Source organism: Neovison vison, chromosome 14 (assembly GCF_020171115.1).
Source record: "Neovison vison isolate M4711 chromosome 14, ASM_NN_V1, whole genome shotgun sequence".
NCBI classification, from domain to species: Eukaryota; Metazoa; Chordata; class Mammalia; order Carnivora; family Mustelidae; genus Neogale; species Neogale vison.
In genome coordinates, this window is record NC_058104.1 from 35,403,590 (window position 1) to 35,420,108 (window position 16,519).

Sequence of the window (16,519 nt, forward strand, 5' to 3'; positions counted from 1 at the left end):
TGCTTAGTGTGGTACCAAACACCTGGTGAGTGGTTAAGGATATTTTCTTCATGGAACAGAAATTATTAGTTACTGGAATAAGTAGAAATTGTTACACATCTTCTCTCTGTCCCTCCATAACCCCACAAACTAGAAACATCCAAATAAAGGACTAGTTAATTCATAGTACATGTATACAGTGGAATACTACACAGCCATTAACAAGGAATGAGGCAGATCTGTGTGGACTGAGGGGAAGACATTCAAATCAAGGGCAAAGGGCAAGAGAGTGTAATGCGTTTGTTTCTGTCTCCGTGAAAGAGGATAAACATACCGACACACGTACATGACACATTGTGGAAGGAGGGAGAAGAAACAAATATTGGGAGGAGAGAGAGAGACTCTCCTTACTTGCACTTTCATACCGTGTGGATTTTTAAAGATGCATTATTTTCAAAATAACATAACTCTCTTCGCTAGTTGGCTAGAGAAAAATGGCGCCTTGTGGTTTTCTTGTGTTTTCATTTTGTGGGTGGCTCGCAAGGGCGGCCACTTTGCCGAAGGTTACGGATCCCCATGTTTCCACTTTGTGAGCTGTCTCTTTGTACTCACACACCTGACGGGGTCTCAGGTCTGTACTGTATTCATTCAAGAAACACACCATCGTGGAGGGAAGACAAAGAACAAGCGGACACCCTGGCCAAGGCCAGGAGGTCACTCACGTGGAGGAGCTGACTTCCGCCGGTTCTGGCCAGAGGGCGCTGGCGGTGGAGCCAAAGGACAGGACATAGAGCTTCTCCTTGTGACTCAGCTGCTCCTCAATGAGGCTCTGGCAGACAAAAGGACATATTGGTTCCCGGAGCCTCGGCCACGTGGAGCCTGGCTTCACTCCTCACATTGGGGCTGGCTCCTGGGGACCAGGGTATCAGCCATGCTGGAACGGGGTTGCTTAGTGGCCCCAAGCCAACACTTGCTTCCTGACCACTGAGTCTCATGGGAGTGTGCCCTGGTGGTCCATCCCATACAGGAAGCCTGTAGCCTGGCAAACCGCCCTCAGAGATCGTGCCCTCCCTCCGTCCCAGTGCTGGAGACTGATGTCTTCTGGACCAGCTCCTCCAGGGCTGCCACACGCTTGGGTCATTGACTAGGAGTGGGGATGAGCCTCTTGGCTACTCTCTCAGCCTGTGCTGCAGCTGGACCCTTCCCAGTGGCATCCAGGGAGGAGGTTGGGGGCCGGGGTTTCTCTCCACAGCACAGGAGGTGGGGATACCACAGTGGACACAACACCAGCCTATGCGATGCATTTGAGCTGCAGCCGATGACTACCCAACGTGACATAGCTCCTCCTCTTCTTCCTGGCTAGGCAGAATTTCATCCAATCCGTCACCAACACGGACCTTGCCCTGGCTAATATGAGACCAAGCCCACCTGGGGGGATCTCTAGAAACTCAGCCCTGAGGACTTGTCACGAAGCCCCGATACCTGACATCTGCTGAGACCAGGAGCGGGGGGACAAGTCTGGATGACTCGCCCATGTTGAGCCCTATGAACGGCCTGAATGCTTGCATCCAGAGCTCTAGGGGTTCCCATAAGAAAAGAGCCACGCCTACATCAGTGCACACAGGTTACAGGGGTTTTCCTTTCTCAGTACTTAATTTGCACAAACTCCTTCCATCCTATGACAGCCCTGGCAGGTGGCCACTGTTGTCACCTGCATTTTACAAATGAGGTAACTGAGGCACAGAGAGATTCGGCAGCAGGGTCACAGCCCAGAAGTGGTAGGGGTGGCTGGGACTTGAGGCGAGTCATCTGCCTCCAGCGTTCTTGGCTTCTTTGTTGTGGACACACCAAGGAAAACAAAACAGGCCCTGGGTCCAGAAAAGGCCAGGAGGCCAGTGCCAGGCTGTGCTGGAAACAGTCCAGTTTCCGGGAGCTGGGGGCTCTTGCGGCAAAGTCTAGTTAGTAGGGACTGTTGTGGTGAGAATACTAGAAGCTAACACAGGAACTGAAAATGAACTTGACACATTTCCTTAACGGTAGGTGCTAATGAAGTGTGAACCATGCTTTGCAAAACACCCCATTTTGCAGTTGCTAGAAACAAAGCCGGTCCACAATGCTCACAAAGGGGAGGGTGTGTGTATGTGTGTGTGTGGGGGGGGTTGTTCCAGGTACTTCTCTGCCTGAGAAACCTACCAGGAAGTCATTTTGGAACTCCTCTTTCTGAGAGCCACTGCTGACGGCTGACACATCAATGACGATGCCGACTCTGGCTCCCTTGATGAGGCCAAATACCTAAAACCAAAGAGGGCTGTGGGAGCAACCAGCACAGCCCTGCGCTTCCCTTAAACCCTCTCACCGGGCAGTTCCGTGTGATGTAGAAGTTGGGACACACCCCTGACCTCAAAAATCAGCAGAAGGCAGGCCCATTTTACAGAGGGAAAAGCAAAACCCGAAGTCCTGACTTCAGTTCTGGGCATCACCTGCTCCTAAAAACCTATTCTTTTTTTTTTTTTTTAAGATTTTATTTATTTATTAGACAGAGATCACACGTAGGCAGAAAGGCAGGTGGGTGGGGCGGCGGGGGGGGGGGGGTGGGAAGCAGGCTCCCTGCCCAGCAGAGAGCCCGATGTGGGGCTCAAACCCAGGACCCTGGGATCATGACCTGAGCCAAAGGCAGAGGCTTTAACCCATGGAGCTACCCAGGCGCCCCACTAAAACCTATTCTTTACGAGTTTTTTTTTTCCTTAATATTTACAGTCCACCCTTATAAAGTAAGCCACGTCCATTAAAGAAAATTCAGAGACCCCAGGAAAGCATCCTTCATAAGACCCAAAGTTCACTGTCTAATGACATCAGCTGATTTTATTCCATTTCCTCTGTCTCCTTATTTGTTTTCCACCCACTCCGCCAATCAAAGGCGGATGTGTCAAGCTTGCAGGCCCCCGCGGTATTTCCGTGAGTTTCTAATTCCGTGCGGAACAGCGAGCACGTTCTCCATGCCGACGCAGTCTCCCTCTGCCGAGGAACGTTCATCCTCCTACAGCTGCTGTGTCGTGAACTGGGATTTGCAGCGACGGATGGTTCTCCAGGGGCTGTGGGTTCCATCGGATGCTTTTTGCCTTAAATCCCACTTTACTACATGCCAAATTTTCCTGCTCAATTCATTTCTTTATGCTCCCAGAGGGGTATTTTATCTCTCTCACACCTCAACATTCCCTATCTAGGCTCCCCCCACAGGCGAGCTTGCCTCCAATTTCACTAAGAGAAACAAGCCAGAGTTTTGTTTTTTAAATCTGTTGAGGCAGAATCTATTAACCTGCCTGCCTCTGCCCACACACTTGCCCTTCCCCTCTGTTAACAATGTATCTAGAGCAACTACCAAAGCTCTAAGGCCAACCCTTTGACTCCCATTAAGGGCTATTGTCTTGCCCAACAGGGACTTTGCTACTCTAATCATCTCCTCTCCTGGACCACCAGATCCTTCCTTATCTACTGTGCTGTTTCCATCACCACACAAATTACAAAATGCTATTGCCCATCTGAAAAAGGAAATAAACCTTGCAGGACCCCACCCCTCCCTCCTGCTCCCCGACCTCATTTCTCTGCTTCCGGTAAGGTTCTCACCTCCCCGCTCCCCAGAAGCTACATTTATCAAGGGGATCAATGACCTTTGCCAAACCCAATGGTCAAATGTAAGTTCTCCAGGTGCACTAATTCTGAGTAGTATAGGACACCCTTTGGCTGTGTCGAGGATGTAACGAGTTGAAGCTCTTAATAAGGACACTTGTCTTTCAGGACATCACGTTTTCTTGGTTTCTCGCCCACTTGCTGGCCAGTTCTTCTTGCCCTCCCCCACCTCCTCCCCAAGTCGGCTTCGTGGGTGGAACGTCCTGGGAACTTGTTAGTTGCAAAATCTCAAGTCCCACCCCAGATCTGCCCAATTGGAGTCTGCATTTTAATAAAAATTCCTCTCCCTACCGCCCCTACCACCAAAAGGGATTGGGCTGCCATCAATGTTTGAGAAGTACAGGGCTAGGGCTCCCTCTTCCTTTTCCTTCCTTATCCACACCAGGATTTGTCAACCCCTCATCTACTGACATATGGACCTGGGCGATCCTCTGTTGTGGGGAGCTGACCAGTACGCGGTGGGATGTTCGGCAGTTTCCCTGGCAATCTCCACTCTCGGTCTCGACAACCAGACATTTCTGCGGACATGGCCAAATGTCCCCTGGTGGGCAAAATCGCAACCCCCACCCCAATGAAGAACCCCTGTTCTGCATTCATTCCCTAAATGATCTCATGTGTCTCGAGGATTTGAATACTATTTGCACACTGACGTGCAGTGCCCACGTGCAGGCAGGGCTCCCTGGCAGCTCCAAACATACGGATTCAATTTCTGGCTCCTTGTCTCTGCCCAGATGGCTGTAAACCTCTCAGACTTCATATGGTGAAACCCAGACACCCTATTTTCCTCCTCCCACCTGGCCGTCTTGTGCGTGGCATTCAACAGACCCAGGCACTTTGGCGGCAAACCCATGCAACCCATCAGCTGTGCTGCGGGCTCCACCTTCGAGACACACCCTGAGTCCCCCCTCTCTCATCCCACACATCCTGGCTTTTGAGCCTAAGTCACCACCATCCGTACCTGGCCTTTGTTCTCTATAGTCAATTTATGAAGCAGCCACGATGATCTTTTTGGAAAAGCCTCACCTATGGAATGAGATCTGAACTCTGCAAGGCCATTCCTGATTCTAGCCTCATCTCCCCCTCCTCCGCTGTATGGCTCACTCTGTGTTTGCTACACTGGCCCGCTTGCAGCTTCTAGAACATGCTAAGCTTGATCCTCTCTTAGAGCCTTGGCATTTGCTGTTTCTTCTGCCTGGAATGTTCTCTCCTAGATCTCTACTTGGGAGTGCCCTCATTTCCTTCAGGTGTCTTTCACAAATGTCTCCTTCTTGACCATTCTAAATAGCCCTCCTTCCGGTGCGCCTGGTGCGGGGTGGGACTCAGTCAGTGAAGTGTCTGCCTTTGGCCAGGGTCATGATCTCCAGGTCCCAGGGATCGAGTTCTGTGGAGGCTGCTTCTCCCTCTCTCTTTCCCCTGCTCATGCTCCTTCTCACTCCCTCTCGCAAATAAATAAATAAAATCGTAAAAAACAAAAAACAAAAAACCTCCATCTATCCTACTGTCTATTCTCTTACCCTGCTTTATTTTTCTCTTCAGCTATCACTAACTTGACCTGACGTATGATTTGCTAATTACTCATTGTCTGTCCTCCGCTGGTCTATAATCTCCACGAAGGTGGGACCTTCCTATTGGTCGTGTTTCTAGTCCTCAATCTGGGACTGGGGCCTGATGTGTAGTTGTCCAATCAGTATCTGTTGAATTCATGACCCAAACGAACGCTGAGGACTCCTAGGACATTTCCAATCCTCAGGCGCCAAAAGGAGTTCAAATCTGGGACCAGTTCTATTCCTTTTAAAATGTACAGAAACTGCCTTTAGAGCTTTTATAATTGAAAACATTCATTCTCTTAAGCTTAGTCATTGGAATTCTAGACATTTATCCTGTAAAGTAACTGGGTAAGTTCATAAGAGGGAATTGGAGCCTGGCAATGCCAGATACTCCCATTTTTCAAGAGAGAGCTAAAAACAGACATAAACATGAAACACCAGAATTTTAAATCTTGGCAACTAACTCGAGAAATATTTTAAACTACGAGGGCCAAGAAAAACGTGGCTGTAGGCCAGATTTGCCAGCACGTCTCTCGTTTATAAGCCCTGCTTTTCTCCTCCATAAATATGGACACAGACACCCAGAGAAGTGAGGCCACTTGCTGACGGGGCCTTGCTGACAGTAGTTGGGAAGCGGGCCCAGGATGGCCTGCCCATCACCCCAGGCTACATCAGCACCCACGGGACCCACGAGTTGGTTTAAGAGTGATTTCTTCTGGGGCGCCTGGGTGGCTCAGTTGGTTAAGCAGCTGCCTTTGGCTCAGGTCATGATCCCAGCACCCTGGGATCAAGTCCCGCATTGGGCTCCTTGCTCGGCAGGGAGCCTGCTTCTCCCTCTGCCTCTGCCTGCCATTCTGTCTGCCTGTGCTCGCTCTCTCTCCCTCTCTCTCTGATAAAATAAATAAAAACTTTTTAAAAAATTAAATAATTAAAAAAAAAGAGTGATTTCTTCTTTGGGATCTAGTCTGGGCTGGTTTCATGTCTCCTCTGTGGCTTCATCAGAAAAGGTATAGTGGGGCATGTGAGTGGCTCAATCAGTTCAGCATCTGACTCTTGGTTTTGGGGCAGGCCATGATCTCAGGGTCATGAGATCCACCCCCACCCTCTTTCCGGCCCCACACTCATGGGGAGTAGGCTGGAGATTCTCCCTCCCCTCCCTCTGCCCCTCCCGCTCATGTGCCCCCTCTCTCTCTAAAATAAATATATAAATCTTTTAAAAAAGAAAGAAAGGGGCGCCTGGGTGGCTCAGTGGGTTAAGCCGCTGCCTTCGGCTCAGGTCATGATCTCAGGGTCCTGGGATCGAGTCCCGCATCGGGCTCTCTGCTCAGCAGGGGGCCTGCTTCCCTTCCCCTCTCTCTGCCTGCCTCTCTGCCTACTGTGATCTCTCTGTCAAATAAATAAATAAAATCTTTAAAAATAAAAAAAATTTAAAAAAAATAAAAAATAAAAAAGAAAGAAAGAAAAAGAATAAAACCAACCCAGAGGAAAGCAGAGCCCAGAGACCAAGAGATGACATCATCTGAGCCTATGGATACAGCTGTGTTTGGGATTTAGGTCTAGAAGTTCCTTTTTTAGCTAAAGCCAGCTGAAGTTGGGAGGTCCTTTGCAACTGAAAGAACAGTGACAGGAATGAGTAAAAGGGGTTGGAGAAAGAAATCCCTGTGTCTTACCTTCCTGCTGTTTTCTGTGAGCCACTGGATTCTCTGCTGATAGAGTTCCACAGCCCTGTGAAAACACCAGAACCGCTCATCAGCCGAGGTCAGCTTCATCACCGAGCGACAGTCACTGAGTTCATGGGAGGAAGGTGTGGATGGGACTTGGGGGTAATGTCTTGCTCTTCTCAAATCCGTGTCTCCTTAGAGCCTTCCGAGTCACCTGGAGATGATCATAAATGTCCGTGGGGAAAGTTCGGCACCAGGTTCTCAGGGGACTGAGTAACCAAAAAAAAAAAAACCCCTCAGTTTCCAAAATGTGGTTGCGGGAACGTGTTTAACTTGCCTTATTGCAAACCATCCCAACGACTGGATGGAGACAGCATGGAACAGGACTCATCACTTGAATTCAACGGACTTGCCCTCACTGAGGACAGGTGGGATTTGGGAGCCTCTACAAAAGGGCAAGCAAGACCTTTGGACATGAAATCAGGGGGCAGTGGGTGGTGGGTAGAGTTTTAAGGTATACATGAGTATGAATAGAGCTGAAGTATGAGCTTCATAATGGGGCGTGCTGGTCTTTGAGATCCAGCTATCCCATTTATTAGCTGCGTGACCTTTGACAGGTGTGGTAGCCTCTCTGAACTTCTAACATAAAGATAATACCAGGGCTCTACCCAAGTCAGTTTGCCAAAAGGCAGTTTGCTGAAAGCTAGTTCCCTGAAGATCAATTTGAATTAACGGAATGGACCTGAACATTCCTTAACATGCTTGATTCATAATTAAAACCAATCAACCAAAATATTGCAAAATTCTTTAAGGACCTCTTTAAACCTTCATACTCGATAAAAATTGCTATAAAAGTTACAGTTAAGGGGTGCTTGGGTAGCTCAGTCGGTTAAGCATCTGCCTTAACCGGCTCAGGTCATGATGCCGGGGTCCTGGGATGGAGGCCCGCATCGGGCTCCCTGCTCAGCGGGGAATCTGCTCCCTCTCACTCTCCCTCTGTGCTCTCTCTCTCAGATAAATAAATAAAATCTTTAAAAAGAAGCTACAGTTATAATGTTTGATAAATCTGGCAAATTGGTCAGTTATCAATTGAACTTGGGATATTCAGCTTGAGAGTGATATTATATTTCCAGTTTCTGTGGGGATTAAACAAGATAATGCATTCAGGCCTTAGTAGAATTCCTGACACATTAATAAATGATAGGTATGGGGCGCCTGGGTGGCTCAGTGGGTTAAGCCGCTGCCTTCGGCTCAGGTCATGATCCCAGGGTCCTGGGATCGAGTCCCGCATTGGGCTCTCTGCTTGGCGGGGAGCCTGCTTCCCTCTCTCTCTGCCTGCCTCTCTGCCTACTGGTGATCTCTGTCAAACAAATAAATAAATAAATAAAAATCTTTAAAATTAAAAAAAAAAGACAGGTATTACTATTAGAGCCTTTTAAGAAACCTCAGGCAAACAGTGATCCTGGGTCAGAGATTGCTACATCGGGGATGGAATGTGTATATAGGCTCAGAAAATCTGGTCTGGGAGTAGGCAGCCTGCATATTTTTCACAAACATTTGCAAAATCTGTCATTGAAAGTGGTCACTTAACGATTACACCTCAGATGAAGGTATGAGGTTTTATGTGCTCACCCAAAGGGCTCACGGATTTTAAAAGGTTGAGAAAACCCAGTTATGGTCCAATGTCTTCATTTGAGGAAAGAGGCCATTAGGACCAGAGGAGGGAGGGACCTGCCCCAAAACCCAGAGATCGTTGTCGGAAAAAAGTTATTTTTAAAAAGATTTTATTATTGGGACGCCTGGGTGGCTCAGTGGGTTAAGCAGCTGCCTTCGGCTCAGGTCATGATCCCAGCGTCCTGGGATCGAGTCCCACATCGGGCTCCTTGCTTGGCAGGGAGCCTGCTTCTCCCTCTGCCTCTGCCTGCCTCTCTGCCTGTGCTCGCTCGCTCTCTCTCTGACAAATAAATAAATAAAATCTTTAAAAAAAAAAGAAAGAAAGAAAGAAAGATTTTATTATTTATTTATTTTGGAGAGAAAGAGAGTTGGGGGAGGGGCACAGAGGGAGGAGGGGAGAGAGAGAATCTCAAGCAGACTCCATGGATGTGGGGCTTGATCTCATGACCTTGAGAAGTGACCTTGATCTCATGTGGCCTTGAGATCATAACCAGAGCCGAAATCAAGAGTTGGGTGCTTACGGCCTGAGTCCCCCCATGGGCCCCTGAACAAAGTTCCTTTCAGGCTGCTGAAATGAGGAAATTCTCGAGTTCTCATACTTACTCAGAAAGCTTGGATTCGAACTGGTGGACGATCTGGGTAGAGAAGTGCACTTTCCTCGTGATATTGCTGCCCTCCTCCCTGAAGAAGCAAAGTCTTAAGAAGGGGGTCTCTGGGGCCTGGGAGCAGGGTGTTGCCAGGCTTGGGGGTGAAGGGGATGGCGCCAGACTCACAGCACGGCGGTGCCCTGGCTAAGCAGGTCAGCCAAGGTGAGCCTCTCAAACTGTAAACTGCGCGTCGAAAGCCAGTCTTCCGAGTCCTCCCAAGCCGAGGGTTGGGTCTCGTCTCCCTGCAGCCTCTATGAGACAGAGCCAGAGTCAAACACAAAAGTGCAGAAAGAGAGGGCAAGGCCGAGGACGCCCTCGGTCCCCTCCACACAGATGCCCGTGGACTGTCAACTCCTACAGGTCCTTCCTGAACACAGTCTGTTCAAGAACTCACCTGGCTCAGGGAACTGGGGAATGGGGAAGCCTGCGTCCTGGGCCAAATAGCTCTGGAAATACTCATTCTCATCCCTCACCTCATCTCCAGTGTGCGGCTGGACAATTCAAGGGTCACTCACATCCTGCCTTATGCGAGACTGAGTATATGGTGGCCAGACCATAGGGGACAATAGGACTCCAACCCATGGCCTTGATAGCAACCAGTCCACGAAATCAAACCACAAGTGTAGCAACTGGCCCAGGATAGGCCCAGACTTGGACAAGGACTGCCAGTTTTCCTATTTTCTATTCCACATCCACCTCAGAACCCACCAGAGAAGGCTAAATATGCCCTCAAAACCAATCTAGGAGACACCTGACTTCTAGTTAGCTCCCCTCCAGCCTCCTCCTGCCAACACTGCCCTTCTGGGCACACCTGAAGCTTTCCCCCTTCTTCTTCTTCTTCTTCTTTTTTTAAAAGATTTTATTTATTTACTTATTTGTCAGAGAGAGAGAGAGAGAGAGAGAGAGAGCACGCACAAGCAGGCAGAGGCAGAGAGAGAAGCAGGCTCCCTGCCGAGCAAGGAGCCCGATGTGGGACTCGATCCCAGAACCCTGGGATCGTGACCTGAGCCAAAGACAGTGGCTTAACTGACTGAGCCACCCAGGCGTCCCATTCCACCTTCTCACTGTAAAGCTTTCCTGATCCCTGCCTTTGAGTCTCTGCCGAACACAAGTGAAGGTGGCTGACTCCCTGCTGGTGCAAACATGCAATAAATTGCCTCTGTTCTCATTTGGGTGCTCTTTATTTCCACCCTTCCATTTTCTGTCTCTTGCTATGAGTTCTGCCTTGCTATTGGTCTGGTGGGTCCTCGACAATCATTTGTTGGCGGATGGAGGCGGGAATGGGTTCATCCTGTCTAGCCCAGAGACCAGAAACAGAAGCAGCAGGTAAAATAGTTTAAATATATGATTTCCTCGCCATCATGGGAGTCTGGCCAGGAAAAGGACTGTGCCCCCTCCCCTTGCTTTTACCAAGTGACACCTGTGTCACTTACACAGTACCAAGCTCCAAATTTGGGTGGTGGACTTGGTGGTGGGGCTGAAGTCATTCATGGCCAGCATTCAACATTGGGGTTGCTTTCTGGGAGCCAGAAGGTAAAGAAAGCTGACTGGAGGCTCTGAGCCCACTTGGCCTTGGTCACCTCTCCTGGAGGCTGGCATTTCTACCTCCCCACAGAGGGTGTTTCTGAGCCCTTCTACGAAGCAAGTGCCGTCATTGGTGCTATGTCTACATTGTGAATAAGATAGAAATGTTCTTGCCTTCTTGGACCTTACATTCTGGCGTGGGTAGGTAGAGAGCAGAGAATACATGAAACCAGTGTGTATAATTTCAGAAAGGAATGGTTCCAGGAAGGACATGGAGCAGGGAAATGTGACAGAGAGGGAGGAGGGGTGGAGACGGGGAGGTCACTTCCTCAGGGTGGAGGGGAGCCGTGATTTCGCTGTGAGCCGAAATCTAGAGGTGAAGAAGAAGCCGGCCCTGTGCATAGCTAGGGAATGCGCATTCCAGGCAGAGGCGTGGAGCAGGGAAGGGGTCACCGTGTTTGTAGTGCAGAAAGGTGGCCACGGAGGTTGGAGTGTGGGATGTGACATGAGAAGGGGCTAGGAAGGTGTACCAGGCCTGGTTTGGAGGGGGCTTCCAGCACAATGCCTGTGCGATATACCTATAATGTATATGTTGCCAGAATTGGTCGTGACTCCCTCTGGGTGTGGCAGGGCATCATGAGGGAGGCCAGCTGATGGGAATTGCCCCTTCAGCACCATCTGATGGCTGGGGAATGGGCCTGTCCACCGTTTAATCTCTCAGGACCCCCTTCTCTATTAGAGATGGCTGAGCCATTCCCGGGCGCCTGCTTGAACCCAGGTGGGGGCTCCTTGGGCTTGTATCTATCAGGGCTTTCCTGGTAGTGGAGCGGTGGACAAGGAGTTGAAAACTCTGCCGGTAGCTCATTGTGTTCCACTAGGCGGGGTAGAGGACACAGGAAGAAGAAAATTCCAGAGAAGAGCAGGAGAGAAGAAAGGAGCACCGTAGGTGGGGTTCTCCACTTGCTCTGTGATGCTGGGCAGGTCAGTGGGGCTCTTTTTTCATCTGTAGAACGGGCATGTGAAGCTATAGCAAAACAGAGTCTTGAGTGTAGCTGGGCCAACAGATCCCAGCACTGATCTGCATCTCCCCCTCAATGAACATGAAATGCTGCTATTACAGTCCAGCCAGCTACTATTGTATGCCCTCGGTTCTGTGCCTGAGGCCTGCTCACTGCCCTGTTCCAAAAGGAGATAGCAAGCCCTAAAGAAGTGGGAACAATACTGACAGCAAACACGTAACAGAATCTGTTATGTGTCAAGCACTGTCCGCCTATTAACTCATTTAGTTCTGCCAAGTCGGTTCCGTCATTACCCTGACGGAAACTGAGGCACAGAGGAAACTGAGGCACAGAGAATTTAAGTCATTTCCCCAAAGTCACGCAGCTGGTAAGTGGTATGGTTAGGACTCAAACCCAAGTTACATAGCTCATGTGAGCACCAAACTATGACTATCTTCACGAAGGACTGAGGGGGAACTGGCTAAAAAGATACCTTTCTCATAGGATCTTATGCTAATTAATTCCTGCCCTTAAACAGCACCTCCTAAAATTCATGGTCCCCGACTCGCACTTAGGGAAACGGTGCTTTACATCATATGAACACTAGAGGTCACTCTCTTCATCTTTCAGGACTTAGACTCCCTGGTTGGTAATTCCGTGCACTGTAGACTGATAATTCACCTTTCTTCCATTTTATTTGTATTTGCAATGATCCATCGTGTTTCAGTACGACGGACAGACAGTGTACATTCTGACTGTAGGGCACACTGGTTACATACTAAGGTATGTGCTTTACAGAGAGAGGAGGAAGATATTTGTGTTGGAACAACCCTTCCTCTCTTTCCCACTGCTATTCGTTTCTGAGGTAAAGGAGGTCCCAGCTGTGGCTGGTAAGGGTACGAGTGGTCCTTGTCCACCTGGGAACTCACCTACTTGATATGAAATGACATGAAGTGAAGACTCGAATTATCAACCACCAAAGTCATTGAAACAATCCCCCAGACTCTCAAGACTATTGACATTTCCTCATTTTCTTTTAATTAATTTTAGTAATTTAATTAAAATTACTTTCCTAAAGTATTTCCCAAAATACTTTCCAAGTATTAGCGTGAATACTTGAGGAAAGTCCAACAGGACCATCTTCCTGATGGATTGCCGGCATTAAAACTGGATTGTTTTGGGGGCACCTGGGTGGCTCAGTGGGTTAAGCCACTGCCTTCAGCTCAGGTCATGATCTCAGTGTCCTGGGATCGAGTCCCGCATCGGGCTCTCTGCTCGGCAGGGAGCCTGCTTCCTCCTCTCTCTCTCTGCCTGCTTCTCTGCCTACTTGTGATCTCTTTCTCTGTCAAATAAAGAAATAAATAAAAAAAACTTAAAAAAAAAAAAAAGAAAAACCAAATCTCTCTTTAAAAAAAAAAAAAAACTGGATTGTTTTTGACAGACTGTCATCTCAAAGACATCATCTTTAAACTCTCATGTAGATTAGGTCGGTGATTTTAGGCCAGACCTGCACCTAACTACTTCTGATGACAGTAGTTTCTACAGTACAGTGAATTCTGTGGTCTAGACCACTCACCCACTGTCCGGTTCATGGACACATTGAAAGGCAGCCTAAAACCACAGGTCTGGTTATTCTTCGAAGTTAATTCTCTTGCCGCAATGCTCTTGCTCTGGCAGCACTTCCTGAAACTGATTTTTGGATCTAGGTTTTAGGGAATCCTAAAAGAAAGACAAATCTCAGAAAGGGGAATTTTAGAATTACATTCCCTAGTCTTCAGGCTTTGATAACACAGTCTTCATATACTCCTGAATATTTACTGATATGGCCAAGAAGGCTATAAGATTTCTATAAACAGCATAGAGATTCCTATCATTTCGAAAGGCAAAGGATTAGAGATGAATGCTTACCTAATAGTTTTCTATCCCGAGATCCTACATGAAGAAAGAAACACCCAGAGTGGGGTGCCTGGGTGGCTCAGTCCCTTAAGTGTCTGACTTTGGCTCGGGTCATGATTTCAGGGTCCCGGGTCAGAGCCCTGTGCCAGGATCCCTGTTCAGTGGGAAGTCTGCTTCTCAATCTGCTCTTCCCCGCTGTCCCCTCTCTCTCTCTCTCACACACACACACTCTCTCATAAATAAATTTTTAAAAAAGAAAGAAAAAGAAACACCCCAAGTTTAACACATTTCACATTCCCTGACTATGATTGGTAAGCACTGTGACTCAGTTAAAGCACTATATTGTATTTACCAGTAAGTCCTGTGTCTGGTTAACATGTGTAACCAGTAGTCCATTGTCGGGATTTTGGCCACGTTCACAAAGATCCTTCTGGACTGGTCGCTTCTTTGGATCTTTGTCATTCCTTCTCCCCAGGCTACAAAACACACAGTGATTGACTGATCAGTGTCCCAGCACTAGACATTGCCTCCATAATTCTAGGGTCTCCAGAGCCATTTATTTATTTATTTGACAGAGAGAGGGACACAGTGGGAAAGGGAACACAAGCTGGGGGAGTAAAAGAAGGAGAAGCAGACCTCCCTGCTGAGCAGGAAGCTGGATGCAGGGCTGGATCCCAGGACCCAGGGATTATGACCTGAGCCCAAGGCAGCCACTTAAGGACTGGGCCACCCAGGCACCCCTCCAGAGCCATTTTTGTCTCTGTATGGTAGCTGGGAAGGGTTCCCGTAGAGTCCTGATAAAAGGTGAACTCCAGGTTCTTAAGACATTTTATTCTATCATTCTGGTAGTGAGAAAACAGAAGTCCTCGGGCATGAGCTGATGCCACGACCATTTATCCAGTCTTGCTTCGAGGCAGGTATTTCCCCCCTCAACGACCTGCAACCAAATGTTGGTGTTGTCTTCATTTGAAAAATCAGAGAGGATGCTTACCAGTGATCTTCCAGAAACGTATTATCTTGACCATGGAAGACAGGACTAATATGTGCAGCCATTTTAAAAACCCCCAAAGCTTATTTCCTAGGGAGAAAAGGAACACCAGAGAAGAGAAAGATAAATGCAGCACAGAGACAATAGCTTTGGGGGGTATCTACAGTCAACTCAACTCTTCTGTCATTCATTCCTTCATTCCTTCATTCATTCACTAATGCTTATCAATTCTGCCAGGTGGTGAGGATATGATGGTGAACAAGGGAACAGAGGCTTCTCAACTTTAGCATTTTGGACATTTTGGACAGGGTCAGTCTTGGTTGGGAGGCTGTCCTGTGCATTGTGGGATCCCTGGCCTCCACCCGCTAGATGCCAGTGGCTTTCCTGTCTCCCAAGTCTTAACAACCAAAAATGTCTCTAGACATGGCCTAAAGTCTCCTGGAGGCCACAGTTGTCCCCAGTTGAGAATCACTGAGGTAGAGCTCACAGTCTAGAAGGGGAAGATGGATGTTAAAAAATTAAATTTAGTATCTATAGAAATTGTGGCAAGTGCTAAGGAGGATGTGAACAGGATGACATGCTAGAGAGTAATCAGGAAAGGGATCTGTTCTGCATAGCTAAGGTGGTCAGCTGCAGGCTTGACCTTGAGCTTTGACCTTCACGAAGGACAGAAAGGAGGTGGCTGTGTAAAGAGTATGGTGGTGGCGGGGGGCACCTGGGTGTCTCATTGGGTTAAGCCTCTGCCTTCAGCTCGGGTAATGATCTCAGGGTCCTGGGATCAAGTTCCACATCGGGCTCTCTGCTCCTCAGGGAGCCTGCTTCCTCCTCTCTCTCTGCCTGCCTCTCTGCCTACTTGTGATCTCTGTCAAATAAATAAAATCTTTAAAAAAAAAAAAAAGAGTATGGTGAGGGTTGGGCTGGTCAGAGAGGGCAAGGAGTGATCATAAGGATTTTATTTATTTATTTATTTATTATTTTTTTAAAAGATTTTATTTATTTATTTGAGAGAGAGGCAGTGAGAAAGAGCATGAGCGAGGTGAAGGTCAGAGGGAGAAGCAGACTCCCCATGGAGCTGGGAGCCTGATGCGGGACTCAATCCCGGGACTCCAGGATCATGACCTGAGCCGAAGGCAGTTGTCCAACCAACCGAGCCACCCAGGGGGAGAAGAGGGAAAAATACTGAAAGGAGGTTGAATTCTTTTCTTTGTAAATGACATCTGCCCTCAAAGGGTCTCTACCCTGCAGCCTAGTCGTCACAGCTTAGAGTCAGCGGTGGACAGGAGCAAGACGGCTCCATCAGAGCCTCTCTGGGAATTCGGAATTAAGAGCTATGGGGCCACAGAGTACATTCAGAAGTGGGGAAAAGCTTGTCTTCAGATAAAGGGGAGTGAGTGATCCTTCCCTGCCTTGGGTCCCCTGGAGCCATTCTCTCTGACCTTCTTCTTGCCTCTCTGCTGGATCCTTCCTGGTCTCCTTTCCAGGCTTATTCTCCTCTAACAGGAATTTTAATTTGGTACTCTTCAAGGCTAAATTATGCCATCTCTACCCTTCTCTCTCTTCTTTTCCTAGACAGTCTTATCCTTCCCTGTCCCCGGCCTCAGCTGTCATGTACACACATTGATGACCCCCAATGGCGTATCAAAAATCCAGACCTCCCACTCTGATGGCAGACCATGTTCATCAACACTGGATATTTCCATCTGGAGTACCTCAAACTCAGTATATCCACAACTGAATTCATATTCCCTACAAACCTACCCTCTTTTCAGTGTTTTCTAGCTTAGAGAAAACAGGCAGTTTCTATCTACTTGTATGAGTCAGAAACCTAGGAATTATTCCCGATATGTTATTCCCATATCTAATCCATCACCTAATCTTGTTAATTTTCCCACTCTCCAGCCTGTCCACATATCTGTCT

General features: G+C 48.2%; 1 protein-coding gene across 1 annotated transcript in view; it reads right to left on the bottom strand.

The window, feature by feature from the left end:
- Positions 1-16,519, bottom strand: part of VWA3A (von Willebrand factor A domain containing 3A) — a 59,587-nt gene that overhangs the window by 40,038 nt on the left and 3,030 nt on the right. The window contains exons 2-8 of the mRNA XM_044233541.1: positions 14,605-14,691; positions 13,966-14,089; positions 9,322-9,446; positions 9,152-9,229; positions 6,884-6,938; positions 2,173-2,271; positions 702-808 (exon numbers count right to left, since the gene is read on the bottom strand). Coding sequence (XP_044089476.1) covers positions 702-808; positions 2,173-2,271; positions 6,884-6,938; positions 9,152-9,229; positions 9,322-9,446; positions 13,966-14,089; positions 14,605-14,666 — 650 coding nt within the window. The 5' untranslated portion in view covers positions 14,667-14,691. The remainder of the gene's footprint in view (positions 1-701; positions 809-2,172; positions 2,272-6,883; positions 6,939-9,151; positions 9,230-9,321; positions 9,447-13,965; positions 14,090-14,604; positions 14,692-16,519) is intronic.